Below are 17,117 nucleotides of genomic sequence, written 5' to 3' on the forward strand. Positions count from 1 at the left end.
AACAGGGGCAACAGCAGACTGATACTAGAAGTACCTTCTTAGCAAAAGCAGTATGGTTAATGGTTGTATGTTTTAATTTGTTTAATTAAGAAGTGGGGAACTCTTATTTTTTTGGTTATTAAAAGCTACAATCATAGTGAGTAAACTATCTCCTAGAAATAATTCATATTTATTGGAAATGAATTGGAAATTCATATATAGTATATACGGGGGTGCCAAAAAATGTACCGTGTTTCCCCGAAAATGAGACCTAGCTGGACAATCAGCTCTAATGCATCGTTTGGAGCAAAAATTAATATGAGACCTCGTCTTATATTATATTATATTAGATAAGACCCAGTCTTACAGTAAAATAAGACCGGGTCTTATATTAATTTTTGCTCCAAAAGACGCATTAGAGCTGATTGTCCGGCTAGCTCTTATTTTCAGAAACACAGTATACAAGGAACTTTGACACTTTGGTCAGCGTTGCTCAAGCAGTAGTTCGCTATAATCAGAAGTGTCTGGATGCTGATGGTAACCACTTTGAGCACCTCCTGTAATTGCAGCAGTCAAATGTGACTTGTGTTCATCTTTTCTTATCAGTATATATTGAGTATTACAATTTTAATAGTTTTTTCCTTTCTTAATATGTACATACGTTTTTTTGATACCGTGTGTGTGCGTGTGTGTGTGTGTGTGTGTGTGTGTGTGTGTCCATATCCATATGTATTGGAAATTGTGCCATTTCAGATGGGGAATTCATTCATCCAACTACATTTAATGGGCCCACTTCCAAGGCACTATAAAGTTCCTGAGGATACTTTTTACCCCCTGAAGGAAAAACACTTTTAATTTACTAGATTTTTTTCCTTTTACAGTAGTGGGTTTCATTATTGCTATAAACTTTGTGACACTGGTGGATGAGAATGAAGGTGGTATTTTTAAACCAATACTATTTTATTAGAAACTGTTCTATTGACTTTAAAATTATCACCAAAAGAATGCTGTCCACAAGAGACTAATACAAATTTGTATCTGTTGGATATGTTGTTCTAATTTGTTTTTACCTTGCTGTGCCCAGTAATGTCAAATGACCCCAAATAGCCCCCTTTTAAAAAACGTATGAAAGCACCAAGATAATGAAACAAAACTAGAAGTCTGTTATTTAAATATAATTTTAATAGGTGAAATATTTTATGAATACAGAAAAAATCCATTCCTAGAAATATTTATTTGAATTTTTTTTCCTTAAGTTACATTAATACCAGGAAGATAGAACAGGCTAAAGTGTTTCATGTCATGACAGAAACTTCTGGGCTCTAGAAGGGATTAAGTTCTGCACTTGTGTTTATTAGAAGAACCTTTATAGAGGATTTCTTCTAGTGTTTATAATAGTTGGAGACCAGTTCACTGATGACAGAAATTATTCCTTACAGGAAATGAATCTTTGACTATAATAAAGTGTGTGTGTGTGTGTGTGTGTGTGTGTGTGTGTGTGTGTGTATCTAATAAGAAAATTTGATTTTCATAATCTACATATAAGCGTAGAATCCATTCTATTAGCCCAAAAGCACTCTCTTTATGAAACCTAGGTGTCATTAGAACATTTCAGTGTGTGTTATATAATAATAATTACAGCTAAAACATCAATCCTCAAATTATTCAAGAAAACAGTGACCAAATATGGGCCTAATGAAGAATGAGGGTATCAAACTAAGAAGTCTGGTGGATTATTTCAGCATGATATGTTTAAATCGATGTAGAAGGAAAAACTAACACCAATAAAAATTCTTGGTGTAGAATGTCTCTAGTACTGTCACATAAACTGTCTTTCCAGATAACTATGTTTATCCCTTTAATGGCCAAATCATTAAAAAAGAAAATTTCAGATGGAAACTTTAGAGTATATTGAATATAAGCTATTGGAATGACTAAGGAATGAGTTTCTTATATTATTTAAAAAGTGTTCTGTGAAGACTCATTCCCTTCATTGCATACTCTGTGTTTTCCTGCCATATTTCTGTGCCTTTGACAACTTCTAATACCTTTTCCCTGAAAAACTTGGTCTTAGTTTGGGCTACTAGAACAAAATACCATAAACTGGGTGGCTTATCAACAATAGAAATGTATTTCTCACAGTTCTGGAGGCCAAGAAGTCCAAGATCAAGGTGCCGGCCAATTCAGTGTCTTGCGAGGGCCCTCTCCCTCGTAGCAGACGGATGTCTTCTTGTTGTGTCCTCACCTGGTGGAAAGAGAGCTCGGCTACCTCTCTTTGGAGAGCACTAACTACATTCACCGGGGCTCCAGTCGCATGGCCTCCCCACCTCCCAAAGGCTCTACCTCCACGTACCACCATATTGAGGGTTAGGGTTTCAACATAGGAACTTTGGGGGGACAGAAACCTTCAGTTCGTAATACTATCACTCCCCCATCTTTGTCAAAGCACATCATACGTTATTTTCTCTAAAGAGATGAGTCTCGATTGCTTCAACCACATGTGATCCCCTTCCGAGTACCAGTAGTCCTTTGTATGTCACTTATGATATTTACTACACACTTACCATACTCTGTTCTACATTACTGTCATTTGTACATTACCCTAACCCCATTTTTAGATTATAAACTTATTGTGGTTAGTTATTTATCTCAGAGCACCCAACCCAGAATCTGGCCAAAATCCTTTTTATTTTAGAAATGAATTTTACAGATGAATAAAGTTAAGGCCCAAGCTGGTCTAAAGTCAAGGGTTCTGACTTTCACTTTTTATATTTTGGAAGGAAGATTCTATTTTTATCCATGAGCATGAGATAAAGAAACAACTATAAAACTAAGTAGTAACTTAGGTCTAAGTACTGAAAGAAGCTGATAGTTATTCCTAAACTATAGGAGACCAGTAGTGTTTATTTTTTAAACTGATTAACCTAATATTCATGCAAATTGAAACTGGTGTTGACACCGTCAGTGTATACATTTTTCTTTAAAAGTGATAGTTCATTTATTCAACAATATTCCATGCCAGGCATGTAGCAACAATATTTCAGTAATGTTACAATGGATAGGAATATAGTTTGTAACATATTTTCGTCATCATTTGCTTACAGGTTAGAATGCAGTCAGTCTATTTGATAAATGAGCTTGCAATTCATTTAATTTTCAAAAATAAAACTGTCTAAAATTTCCCAGTGTTTTCTGAACTCTAATTTAGTGATGAAGCATTCTTGGTACTAAACCTGAAATGAGGTACTGTGGTTTTATTACCTAACAGCAATCTTACATCACAAGTGTTCAGCTCATTTCTACGAGTAAGACTGCCATCGTCGTTTAAGATCAGCATCCTCCTAATTGGTCAGGACCTGTGCTTGATTCATGGGCAGTCCACAGGACCAGTGGGTGCACAATTTTGAATTATTCCCTCTCCATATATCCAGAATTCACTGGATATAATGTTCAGGTATAATGAAAGAAATTACATTTCAAATAAGAGAGAATTTATAGTAATAATACAAACTTTTTATGTAGAATTAGATAGAATACGTATGAGAAGATACTTTACCAAAGGATATATTTCTCAGTAAACATCTAAATCCTATTAAGAGAACTTCTTGTAGTTTCTTTGTGGCGATAGGTGATACATATTAGTTTCAACATTTTTTTAACCTGGGGCTCTTTTTAAAAAAACAATTTTATAAAATTAAACTGTGGAAATGAAGACAACTTAATAAAATAGATGTATATTGATGGCAAAAGTCATTCTATGTTGATAAAATTATCTGTGTTTTAATGTTTAGTTAAAGTCCATGAAAATATGATTGTTTTACAGGATACAAGTTCAGTATTAAAGGAAGAACAGGTTATTACAGCCTTTGAAGATGAAGGGTCATATATAATTCAAGAACAGCAGGATTCTCTTGTGTGTCAAGGAATTCTTGATTTAGAGGAAACTGACATGCCAGAGCCTCTAGCTCCTGAAAGCTACCCAGAGTCTATCTGTGAAGAAGATGTTACCTTAGCTTTGAAAGAACTAGATGAAAGATGTGAAGAAGAAGAAGCTGATTTCTCTGGACTGTCTAGGTGAGAAGACAGTATCACAAACACTTTAACGAGATGATGTCTTCTCTCCCATCGTCTCCCAAACATTAGCATCTAGCCTAGTTCTTGTCTGTGCATAGTTTAGTCTATAATCTTACTGTTTTCATTTTTAAAGATAAAATGACTTACTATGATGGGTTATTTTCTGTTTATTCACTTAAAGAAAAACAAATAGGCTATTCTCAAAGCATAGTGAGTATCATTATATATTTAGAAGCACACCAAACATCTATTTGGGCAGAATGCCCAATAGCCAAATGTTAAAGTCACTATTGGGCCACATCCAGGTCCAAGTATCAAAATCATGGAATGAACTTCTGTGATAGCAGAATAAATCTGAAATACCATCTAAAAATTATTTTACAGTTTCATTATCAGTGGTCCAATTTTTCAAGTTTGACATAAAATGGGCAGAATTGGTAATTTCACAGTACTGTCAGATGTTGTTAGATTGTTCCTTTTAAATGTTTCCCTATTCAATAATTTGAAGCTCTTGATAATTATTTTTACACAAAATCAATATTTAGTAATCAAGTATGTCAGTTTTACTCCTGCAATAAAAATTAGTTACATTTCAAGTGATTAATACAGTTTTAACATATACAACACATGAGGAATTTTTCCACTCTCAGTATATCTAGAATGTCTACCTGTATTTGAAAGTGTACATTCAGATATTAACAAGAAATCTTGGTGACACACCTTGTTCATATCGTATTTCCCTGAAAATAAGACCCAGCCGGACCATCAGCTCTAATGCGTCTTTTGTAGCAAAAATTAATATAAGACCTAGTCTTATTTTACTATAAGACTGGGTCTAATATAATTATAATATATATAATATAATATATAATACAAATTAATATAATACCAGGTCTTATATTAATTTTTGCTCCAAAAGACGCATTAGAGCTGATGGTCCAGTTAGGTCTTATTTTCGGGGAAACACGGTATTATTGATTTTGGATATGACAGTAGCCTGTGTCCTGTACTCACTCATTTACCAAAAGGCTGAAGCCAAATAGTTGACTTTGGCCAAGTACTGAAGCTGGACTAGAACAGAGTATCCGTACCAAATATAGAGGTATATCTACTCAAGCTTACAGGCCCAATTTTGTCCAAATCAATCACCACAGTGGCATTTTAAAAATTAACCTTTTTATATAACATATAACTTAATTTTAAACTTCAAATGTCTGCTTTATTTTTATGTTCCCCCAGCCTTTACTCAGATTCCTCTCTTCCATATGAATTACTCTATAATTTCTGTAAATCCTTATAGAGAGCTACCCTGTAATGTGAAACTCAAGGTTTTAAGACCTTGAGTAACACGTCTCTTTATGGAGTGTCTGACTCAAATTCTTTTTCATCTTTAAGACCCAGAGTTATACACTTCTTCACAGACTGTCCATCCCAAATCTTTGTCTTTTTTCATTGTTCCATTTTTCTATTATCTGGACAATTGGGATTATACATTCCTTAAAGAAATGGCTAGGTCTTATGTTTCTTTTGAGTCAAATCTGATACTGCCAGGCACATAATATGTGCTCACAAAACAGCGGAGCTGGCAGTATGTGGCATGGCTTTGAATATCGGGTTTGGACCCATAGTCCTGGGTTCAAATTCTGGTGCTGTCATTTCCTACCCTATAACCTAGTCACATTATTTAACCTCTGTAAATGTTTTTCCTCATCAGGAAAACTGAGTTAATAATAGTACCTAAACCTCATAGAGATGCTGTGAAGATTGAATGAAACAATCCATGTAAAGCACTTGACACAGCCCTAGGTACAAAAGTATATGACCAAAACTTTTTAATATTATCATCATCAATTTGGGCCTGTTCAAATAAAAAACCTCCAAAACTGACTATTTAAAACAAAAGCATTCTTTTTTTTCAAATTTATGGAGTTAATGTTGGTTAATAACATATCAATTTCAGGTGTCCAACATTATAATTTAATATCTGTATACTATTGCATGCTCACCCCCAAAAGTCTAGTTTTTTTCCATTACCATATATTTGATCCCCTTTATCCAATTCATCTTCCTTCACCCCTCACCCCACCCCCGAGTAACCACCATTCTGTTGTCTGTATCTATGAGTTTGTTTGTTTAAGATGAAAGCATTCTAATCTGAATTATTCATAGACTTTACTGAAATTAGTCGCTAGTGCCAGCATATTATAGGATTAGGGCTGTTTTAAGGTGAAATTAGATGTCTAATTCCAAAGATGCTAAGTACAAAGCACATAGAAATCTGCTCAGTCATGCTTTCTTACAAAGTTTAAGTTGCTGTACACTGATAAAAAATAATCTGTGTTGGATGACTAAAACTATTGTAAGTACTTGAGTCTGTTCCTTTAAGGTAGTGTTAACAATTACTGCAATATTTATGTTAACAGCCAAGATGAGGAAGAGCAAGATGGTTTTCCAGAAGTACAGATGTCACCTCTGCCATCACCATTCCTGTCGGCCATCATAGCCGCTTTTCAGCCAGTCGCATACGATGATGAAGAAGAAGCCTGGCGTTGCCATGTCAATCAGATGCTGTCTGACACCGATGGGTCCTGCGCAGTGTTTACTTTTCATGTGTTCTCCAGGCTGTTTCAGGTCAGTGAGGCTTAAGGTTTCTCAATTCACATTCTGATATAGTTACCTAGTGTTTTGGTCTAAAATCAGTATCTCAGATCTTAATATTGCCACTGATTTTCTTTTAAAAAATTTTTTTTCCTAAGATAATGATATTTAGCTTTACATTGTGACATTGTAGTACTGCTAGCACTTTATACAGTGACTACTACAGCTACCTCCCTTAAGGCAACTGGATACAACTTCAGAACAACAACTGATAAACTCTCCGTAGCATACTAGGCACCGGCAGAGATAACAGTAGAAAGCAGGGTCCCTGCCTTCAAGGCGCTTACACTCACTATCGTAAAACAGTGTATAATTTAGTGCTAAATGAACTGGCTTTCATTTAACGAACTTTCATTACTGTGTTGGGGAACTTAAAAATTTTAGCTAAGGTGGCCCCCAGTCCTAGGCACTATGCTGAGTGCTTTACAGGAAGTATGTAATGCTTACAACACACCTATGGAATGTAGAGGTATTTTTAGCATTCTGTAACCAGGGAAAGTAAGGCACAGAGGAATGCCACAATGTAAGTCATTATCCTCTAAACTACCTACCGCCTTTCCTCCCTACCTGAGCACATTTTGTCCGTCCTGGAAGACCCTGCTAAGTACATATTATCCCTAAGGCTTTCCCAAACACTCCAACCTCCAGTCTCTCCCTCCTGGAAGGTCTTCAGTGTGCATTAATTGGAGCATTTATTAATTCTGGACTTTCATAATGCTACTTGGTTTTCAGTTTATAGTCTTTTCTTTCCAATGATATTCTAAGCTACATGATGCCCAAGACTGTGGTTTATGCTGTTGTTGTTTTTTTAGCTAATCATAATGGCACTTAACAATGCTACCCATGTACATGTAGGGACACATTAACTTTTTGTGCAATTATTATATTACATATCATATAATCTAATTCATTGTGTGCTCACTAGGGGTCAGGTACTGTCTGATTGTTTTATTTGAAATGAGTATTCTTGGGTTTTGAGAAGATATTATTACTCTTAATGCATTTTTACGACTCTAGTTAAAGTCAGTGGCAGCCCATAGCCAAGGATAGTAAACTGCATTAACTGGAAATGTCTTACAGGTAGAACTTTAGAGGAGCTAATTCCTCAGACATGTGAGGACTTTATTTCAAAAGGTGTGCAGCATATGTGTTTCTTCTGTCTCTCCTGATGAAAAACATGTCAGAAATAGGGGCACGAATGGCATGTATCAGTAGTTTTCTTTTTTCAGTAACACTGTTTATAAATCTTTGATCATTTTTCGAAATTACCATGTTTCCTAAAGAGGTACCTAAAAACATGGATTTACCGATCAGTTATTAGAATCCTGAATATAATTACAGTCATACTGTGAAGAAAAAGTTGCCCTAGTTAATAAATTACACTTCTTTACTTAAAGATGATAAGAGGCCTTCTTGTGAAATATCAAACTTTTTCTTATGCTCTTCTCCACAGACAATCCAGAGAAAGTTTGGAGACATAACTGACGAGGCAGTCAGCTTTCTCGGCGAGAGTCTGCAGCGCGTTGGTACCAAATTCAGAAGTTCACTGGAAGTGATGCTGATGTGTTCAGAATGCCCAACAGTCTTTGTGGACGCCGAGACAGTAAGTTTTTGTTTGAGGGCTCATTGTAAAGACTAAATGTGAATGTCCTTCAATACTTGGACTATTTAAAAGGTAATTTACAATTTTAAAAGTATATCAGTTCATATTTTCAACTTGATTATAAATATCTAGCAAAATACAATTTGAGTATATTCTGTTCAGTGACTTGTGACTATTTCTGGTTCTGACCTCTCCCTGCCTCACCGTCCAGAGTCCTCGATGGGGAAGCTAAGAAGTCATGCTCTAGAGATACGTACTTTTCTCCTGATTCCTGAATAAAAGTGGATAGGAGAGGGCTAGACCTCTCCCCATGAAGACCCCAGAGCTCCTTGGTCTTCCTACCCTGTTTCCGAGCACATTCAAAGATTACGTATTAAAATATTTAGAGAATTAAGGTTTAAGAAGCTTCAGTGGTGTTGCCTTTAAGGTGGATACTAATGTGCAGTTTCTTGCCTGAGCCAGTTTTTGAAAGCATGTGAAGGCCTGTTAGTCCTTGCTGACACTCTAAAATTCCACTGCATTCCTACTCTGTTTTATTGAAAGGTCAGCCGTAGGTATGGGACAGAGTACGGTAAGGGGCACTGGTGCCAAGATGGGCCACAAACCAACTAACAGAAATTCCATGACCCAAAAGTTGTTAGTCTCATGACTGTGATCAGAAATGGTAACCTTTCCAAAAAAACAAACAACCCAATTAAAAAATGGGCAGAGGACTTGGGGAGACATTTCTCTAAAAAGGACATACAGAAGGCAAGAAGACATATGAAGAAATGCTCAACCTCACTAACCATCAGAGAAATGCAAATAAAAACCACAATGAGATACCACCTCACTCCAGTCAAAATGGCTATTATCAATAAATCAACAAACAACAAATGCTGGCGCGGATGTGGAGAAAAGGGAACGCTAGTGCACTGTTGGTGGGACTGCAGATTAGTGCAGCCACTATGGAAAACAGTATGGAGGTATCTCAGGAATCTGAAAATGGAACTACCCTATGATCCAGTAATTCCACTCCTAGGCATCTACCCGGAGAAATCCAAAACTCCAATTCAAAAATCTGTATGCACTCCTATGTTTATTGCAGCACTTTACACAATAGCCAAGATATGGAAACAACCAAAATGCCCATCGGTAGATGACTGGATTAAGAAGCTGTGGTACATTTATACAATGGAGTATTACGCAGCCATAAAGAAGAAAGAAATCTTATCATTTGCAGCAACATGGATGGATCTAGAGAACATTATGTTAAGTGAAATAAGTCAGAAAGAGAAAGACAAGTACCATATGATCTCACTTATATATGGAATCTAAAGAAAAGACTATGTGAATGAACTAATCAGAGTCAGTTTTGGGGACGCAGAGAAAAAACCGAGAGTGGTTAGATGGGTGTGTGGGAGGGGGTTGGGGATAAGGGGAAAGGTGAAGGGATTTGGAAGCAGCTGGTAACCACAAGATGGCCTCAGGGTTTTTCTTTTGAAAATTAATTTGGGGAAGGTATTCTATAATGTTGTAAAGATTTTGTTGGGTATCCGATGGACATGCGTCCTATTTGGGAGACCACCTCAGGGATACTGTGGATACCTGATCATGGCATTGTACATCAGAAGCTAAACATTAATGAATGCCAACTATAATTTTATATATATAATGTGATGGTTCAGTGTGAGGTCGGAGGGATAGTGGATGGGGGGAGGGGGGTTCACAGTATGAGGGATATAAATGATGAACGTCTAAGTATTACCTTGTTTTGTACACCTGAAACTAATAAATTAATTAATTAATTAAAAAAAAAAAAAAAACAAAAAAAACTACACAAGCAGAACTGTCCAGTTTCAGGTGTAAAAGGCTTGGCATGGAGGGAAGCACTGAGCTTCCAGAAGTTTTGATGTAACCAACAGTCACTCAGACTTCTCATCCACAAAAGTGTACCTGCTGAGAAGGTTCTTTTTAAGTGACCTGGCAACGTATAGCTCCATCTGTCATTGGATAATGTTGCTATGACCTCTTTCTGTAATGTCTAGAAAAATAAACCTTGTTTGATTTAAAAAAAAAAAAAAAAAGAAATGGTAACCTTGATCAATATGTTTCTGATTTGACAGCTGATATCATGTGATTTGCTAGAAACACTCAAGTTTAGTGTTTTGGAGTTACAAGAACACCTGGATACATACAACGCCAAAAGAGAAGCAGCTGAGCAGGTGAGTCTGTTTTTACCCCGTGAAGGGTTGTTTGCTTTTGACACGGGAAGTGTTAACCTGGCAGCTGAATAGCTGAGATAGAAAAGAGGACCTCTTAGCCCTTGCCTCTAGGTCGGGTTTTACTGAGAATGGTGGGGGCCTTTGAGCTCTCAATCCAGTGAATTCTTATCTCTGGCTTTTCGAAATCGGTCCTCTAAGAGCTCAATGCATAAAAATCTTCTATGTGTAGATTGGATAGTTGCTGTCAACATTTCAAGTGGGGAAATAAAAACAGTATTTCTCTGAGAATATATTATATTGTGGTCTAGAAAATCTGCAACCTGTGACAAAGTTGTGATCTTTCCTGTGTGTGTGTGTCTGTGTACATCCATGTATGTGTATGTGCGCGGGGAGGCAAGCAAAGGGAGAAATAAATGAGCATGTAGTAGATTATAGCTATTACCTACTAAGAAATATTTCTTTGACTCCAATCCGGCACTGCAAAACACAGTAGTTCTTTTCTCTGAGAGTAAATGTTTTCCATTAGCATGAGCAGAAAAACTTAAAAGAAAATAATGCTTCTCTTTTTTACACAAACTGTATACAGTAGACATTCTTTTTCTAGAAAAGTCTTTCAGTAAGTATTAAGTATCTGTCACACATAAAGGCTTAATGAAAAATTAAGTGTAAAACTTGACTCTTCTTCCTTTAATATTGTAGATAAGAATATAAGGTACAAATACGATACATGAATAATTAGTAACAAAAGTGTCAATTTATAGCTATAAGTAAAAGTACTGGCAATGAAAGAGACTTCCCAAAATTGTATAGGTCTAACAGAAAACTGAAGCCACACTGTGATTTCCAAAGAAAGCTCACTGGGACTAATAGGAAAACTTCATCGAATAGAGATACAACCTTAGGCCTTGACAGATGGTAATTTTAGATTGGGGATTATTTCAAGGAGAGAATATGGTATGAGAAAATACTTATATTAGGTCTTTCTCCCCTTATAGGGGAGAAAGAATCTTATATTTGGACTGAAAGAATGATGACAGATTGGAGAAGAGGAAATAGTTTTCAATTTTAGGAAAGATCTGGTCGTCTTACAAGTAATAGTACTACTATGTGTATTCTCATACATGTCTTGTGTGTATATGTTCACGTATCTGTTGAGTATCTACATAAGAGTGGAATTGCTGAGGGATGGGATATACGTATGTTCAACTTGAGTAGTTTCTGCCAAACACCTTTCTAAAAGAGGTTGTATCGATTTATAATCCCTCCACAAGTATATATAAGAGTTACCGTTGCTTCTTCTCTTTGCCACCAAGATCGTCAACTTTTAAAAATTTTGTCATTGTGGTGGGTGTGTGGCAGCATTTCATGATATGGTTTTGCATTTCCCCCGATGACTGAGCACCTTTCCACATAGATATCTTCATTTAGATATTTTGTGAATTGTGCCTTCAAGTACCTTACCCATTTTTGTAAATGGTTTATTTGTGGTTTTCTTATTGATTTGTAGGAGTTCTTTATTTTAAATCCGAGCCTTTTATTGGATATATGTATTATAAATTATAAATTTTTCTCTCAGTCAGTGCACTATTTTAATAGCATCTTTTGATGAAGAAAAGTTTTTTTACTTTAATTAATTCCAAATTATCAGTCTTTTCCTTTTGGTTAGTGCATTGGTTTCTTCAGCAATGTTCGGCCTCCCCTAGAAGCTGTGGTAGGTTGTTACAGTAGTGACCCTGATGAAGCATGCTTCTCTCTGTCCACACCCCTTTGCTATTCCTCCCTTCAAGAGATGGAGTCTCTTTCCCCACTTCTAAGTCTGGGGTGACCTTGTGACTTGTTCTGACGAATCAAATTCAGAAATGATGCTGTGCACCTTCTGAGACTAAGAAGAAACACTTAACAGGCCTTTTGTCACTTCTGCTTTTGCTGTCATGCTGGTCAGTGTAAACTGGAATAAAAACTGGAAAACTATTTGACCTCTAGCCTATTTGAGGATGAGAGGCCATGTGGAGGAGAATGGAGGCATCTCAGCCATGACAGCCTGCACAAGACACTCCCGGCCAACACACACATTTGTCTGGTTTTAAGCCATTAAGTTTTAGGGTGCTTGGTTTATACAGCAATAGGTACCATTTACAATAGGAAAACATCAAATACCTGTAAATAAATCTAATGAAAGATGCACTAGACCTCCACACAGAAAACCCCAAATATCACAAAGAGAAATTAAAGCTAAATAAATGGAGGATTTTTTACCACGTCCATGTCAAAAGATCCAATAGTGTAAAGATGTCATTTTTCCACAAAATGATCTCTAGATTTAATCAAATTCAAAATTTCAGATGGTCTATTAATGAAAATTGATAGGCTAAGCTACAACTTATATGGGAATACAATTAGCTAATAACAGGACAATCAGCTTGGACACATTTTAGCAAATTATAGCCCTCGGGTCGTATCTGTCCCACTGCCTGTTTTTATAAATAAAGTTCTTTTGGAATATAGCCATTCCACTTATTTACATACTGTTTGTGACTATTTTTGCACTGTATCACTGAGTTAAATAGTTGCAACAGAGAAAATATGGTTTGCAACACCTAAAATATTTACCATCTGCCCTTTACAGAAAAAGTCTCCAAACCTTGTCTGTGAAGAACAAGGTCTAAGTAACAGAGTGGACTTCCCAGTAAGACCTATTAAAAATCTCAAAAGAGGATAGTACTGGCATAAGAATAGACAAATAAACTAATGGAATATAATAGAGAGTCCAATAACAGATGTACATATATAGTCATATAATTTACAGCACAGGTGCTATGCAATGCAGTAGGAAAAGAATGTTCTTTCTAAGAAATTGTCCTGAATCAATTAAATATTTGTATGGAGGGAGGGGTGTGAACCTTGATTCATTCCTGAGCTACCATATCACCGTTTCTTGTCCCATCTATTCTTTCTTTTATTCTCCTTTCTTATCTTTTCTATCAACCAAATATATTGTATTCAATTTTTCCCCTCTAATAACTTTTTTTGTTATACATCCTTTTATTATTCCTGAGTCTTCCAAGGATCATGAGTGAAAGCCTGAGGTGTTTATCAGGGCCCCACCATCTTGGCAGCGATTGAACAATTTTTGTCTTCCCAGAACCATGAGACCAGAAATCTGCTTATTCTTTTAGATTCCCAGATGCAGCTCCTTGGTTTCTTAGCCTTTCCTCTTGCACATGATGGAGGAATAGCTGTTCCCAAGGGAAAACGCTGGGCTCCCTTCTCTGTAGTTTTCTCTTCTCCATGATCTTGGCCCTCAATACCTCCCTACCTTTGATAACCCTGTTTTTCTAGCCTAGTGAAACTTGGGGCCAGCACTTTTTTTTTTTAAACACCACCAACAGGTTTGTCATCATGAAAAGTCTGAATTTTAAACGTATTGTTGGACTGCGGGCTCATATCCATCAGCTCATCCAACTTTAGCACCTGTCTCCTCCCCAGTAACTTTTCTAGAACTGCTCTTGTCACCATGAAGCTCCATGAGTTTTCCCAATTCAAACTTGGACTTCTTCAGCATTTTGACTTTTGTAACAAAGATATCATGGAGTGGATAGATAGATTGGCAAGCCTTTTCTGTGTCTTTCCCAATGCTATCTGGAATCAGTTTATTGACCATGTCTTTCAAGCCGTTTGCATGCACCTCTTGGGTCATAATTTCCATCATCTTCTTCCGGATTTGGCGGACCTGCTGATGCTGAGCATAAGAGATCTTCCAAAGCTGATGGTTGCATATTTTAGTGAAACCAACACAAAATAGACGAAGCAAATAACCATCAGTAGTCTTGATATCAGCATGAGCTTCAATCATGGTCTGCCATTTTTTGACCATGGAGCACGTTTTGTCTCAGGTAAGATCCATGCCATGGACATTAGTCAGGCAGTCTTTACTGAGCGACCTCAGGAATTAACCTGAGTTTTCTAAATGCAACTTCGTCATTCTGCTGATCAGCTAGGCTCACTTCAAAAACACGACCCTTGAGATCATTAGATGCTATTTTGGTTCCTTGAGTTCTTGTGACTAGTGTTTTCCCAATATTTCTCATATTGAACATAGCTACCATGTTTCTCCAAAAATAAGACCTAGCCAGACAATCAGCTCTAATGCGTCTTTTGGAGCAAAAATTAATATAAGACCAGGTATTATATTATTATGCATTTATTAATATTATATTATATTACATTATATTATATTATACCAGGTCTTAAAGTAAGGCCGGGTCTTATATTAATTTTTGCTCCAAAGGACGCATTAGAGCTGATTGTCCGGCTAGGTCTTATTTTCGGGGAAATACAGTAGTACTTTCACATCTTACCAATCTTTCTTAGACAATGGGTCAACCACTTTTTTCTTGGGTTCCTTCTTGGCACCTTTTATTTATTTATTTATTTTTTAATTTATTAGTTTCAGGTGTACAAGACAAGGTAATACTTAGACGTTCATCATTTATATCCCTCACACTGTGGATCCCCATCCCCCCATCCCCCCATCCACTATCCCTCCGACCTCACACCGAGCCATCACATTATATATATAAAATTATAGTTGGCATTCATTAATGTTTAGCTTCAGGTGTACAATGCCATGATCAGGCATCCACAGTATCCCTGAGGTGGTCTCCCAAATAGGACACATGTCCATCGGATACCCAACAAAATCTTTACAACATTATTGAATACGTTCCCCAAATTAATTTTCAAAAAACCCTGAGGCCATCTTGTGGTTACCAGCTGCTTCCTAATCCCTTCATCTTTCCCCTTATCCCCACCCCCACCCCGCCCATCTAACAACTCTCGGTTTTTTCTTTGTGTCCCCAAAACTGTTTCTGATTAGTTCATAGACATATTCTTTTCTTTAGATTCCGCATATGAGTGAGATCATATGGTACTTGTCTTTCTCTTTCTGACTTATTTCACTTAACATAATGTTCTCTAGATCCATCCATGTTGTTGCAAATGATAAGATTTCTTTCTTCTTTATGGCTGCGTAATACTCCATTGTATAAATGTACCACAGCTTCTTAATCCAGTCATCTACCGATGGGCATTTTGGTTGTTTCCATGTCTTGGCTATTGTGTATAGTGCTGCAATAAACATAGGAGTGCATACAGATTTTTGAATTGGAGTTTTGGATTTCTCCGGGTAGATGCCTAGGAGTGGAATTACTGGATCATAGGGTAGTTCCATTTTCAGATTCCTGAGATACCTCCATACTGTTTTCCATAGTGGCTGCACTAATCTGCAATCCCACCAACAGTGCACTAGCGTTCCCTTTTCTCCACATCCGCGCCTTCTTGGCACCTTTTGTAAGGCAGTTGTTCTTTCCGACCTTTGTGGTGCTGCTTGGAAAGCTAAAAGGAGGGCCAGCACTTTCTGTTCAACCTCTAACCTCTACAGTAAACACTGGGAATTGTGTAGGGCTCCCTTCAGCATTTTGCTCCAACTCCCTAAATCCTGGCTGATGGCTTTCAGCTTCTATAGAAGCCCTTAGAAGACTTGCCTTCTACAAGTTACTCCATCATGTCCAGAAGACAAACCTCTCAGGTTAAATTTTACCCTTCATCTGAGCCTTAAGTAAAGAAAACATCATGACTGGAACACTGATTAGATGTGGACTGGAGGTTATGCTGTACACAAACCACCTACTGCGTCATGTGTACACTGGCTGAAAAGGTGTAGACGTGTACTTTCCAGGGAGTATACAGCCCATGGAACTGAAGGGTTAGGGCTTGTCTTTTAACAGAATAAAAATCAGAAATAATTATGTTAAATATTGCCCCCAAAATGCCATATCACTGAGCATATAGTATATAAAATGATTTAGTAAGAACAAGCCATTAAATAATCAATTGAAATTACTTTTTTCAAATTTATTAGCATACTTGGATAAATTGGACTGGATTAGTGATGATGATTAAATGTATAAGCATTTTAACACTTTGTATGAATAAAGACATACAAATTCTATGATAGATGTTGACTGAATTTTTCTGATATAAAAAAAATCTTCTGGGTAGTTTGACAATGGCTGCCAGCAGCTGTGTGTCACTAGGAAAGCTTAACATGTTTTTCTGTAGAGATGCTGTCAAGCAAAGAGCCTAAGGGCTGGTGCTGTCTGAGGGACGGGCATAAAAGAGACAAAGGTCAAAGAGATTGTTTTGAAATAACTGAGAGGTCTCATTTTAATTCTTTGCATGTAGAACAATAAGCTACAATTGAGAATTTTAAATGTCTGGTACTGACATATTTTATAAGAGTAAACTTACTGTAGCTAGTAGTTTTTCTCAAAGCCCTAATGATAAAAGTCCTAATGATTTCTTATATGTATTTGTATTTTTATGTTTACTCTATCACCCCTAATAAAAAAGAACTCAGAATTCCAAAGAACTAATAATATTAATAATGTCAAACTGTCAAAACCTAGAAGCTAACTTCAAGGCTCTCAGCTTACTTCAGCTTGACCATTTTATGACTACATTTTTCCCCCAGTAAACCTCAATGCTATTATCTTATTTTTATTTGACCAAAGAAAAGGTACCTTAAAATAAATATCCGG

At 36.6% G+C, this 17,117-nt stretch overlaps 1 protein-coding gene and 1 pseudogene across 8 annotated transcripts in view; one reads left to right on the plus strand and one right to left on the minus strand.

Moving 5' to 3' along the window:
• FRYL (FRY like transcription coactivator) overlaps window positions 1–17,117 on the plus strand; it is a 241,985-nt gene that overhangs the window by 217,370 nt on the left and 7,498 nt on the right. For all 7 annotated transcript variants that reach the window (XM_081049753.1, XM_081049752.1, XM_081049754.1 and 4 more), the window contains 4 exons: window positions 3,803–4,053; window positions 6,477–6,684; window positions 8,165–8,314; window positions 10,420–10,518. In XM_081049753.1, coding sequence (XP_080905879.1) covers window positions 3,803–4,053; window positions 6,477–6,684; window positions 8,165–8,314; window positions 10,420–10,518 — 708 coding nt within the window. The remainder of the gene's footprint in view (window positions 1–3,802; window positions 4,054–6,476; window positions 6,685–8,164; window positions 8,315–10,419; window positions 10,519–17,117) is intronic.
• Window positions 13,934–14,615, minus strand: LOC308498229 (small ribosomal subunit protein eS1-like; annotated as a pseudogene). The gene has a single exon. The product of its transcript is annotated as a small ribosomal subunit protein eS1-like (transcript).

The sequence above is a fragment of the Rhinolophus hipposideros genome, assembly GCF_964194185.1.
Source record: "Rhinolophus hipposideros genome assembly, chromosome: 1".
Taxonomy (NCBI): domain Eukaryota; kingdom Metazoa; phylum Chordata; class Mammalia; order Chiroptera; family Rhinolophidae; genus Rhinolophus; species Rhinolophus hipposideros.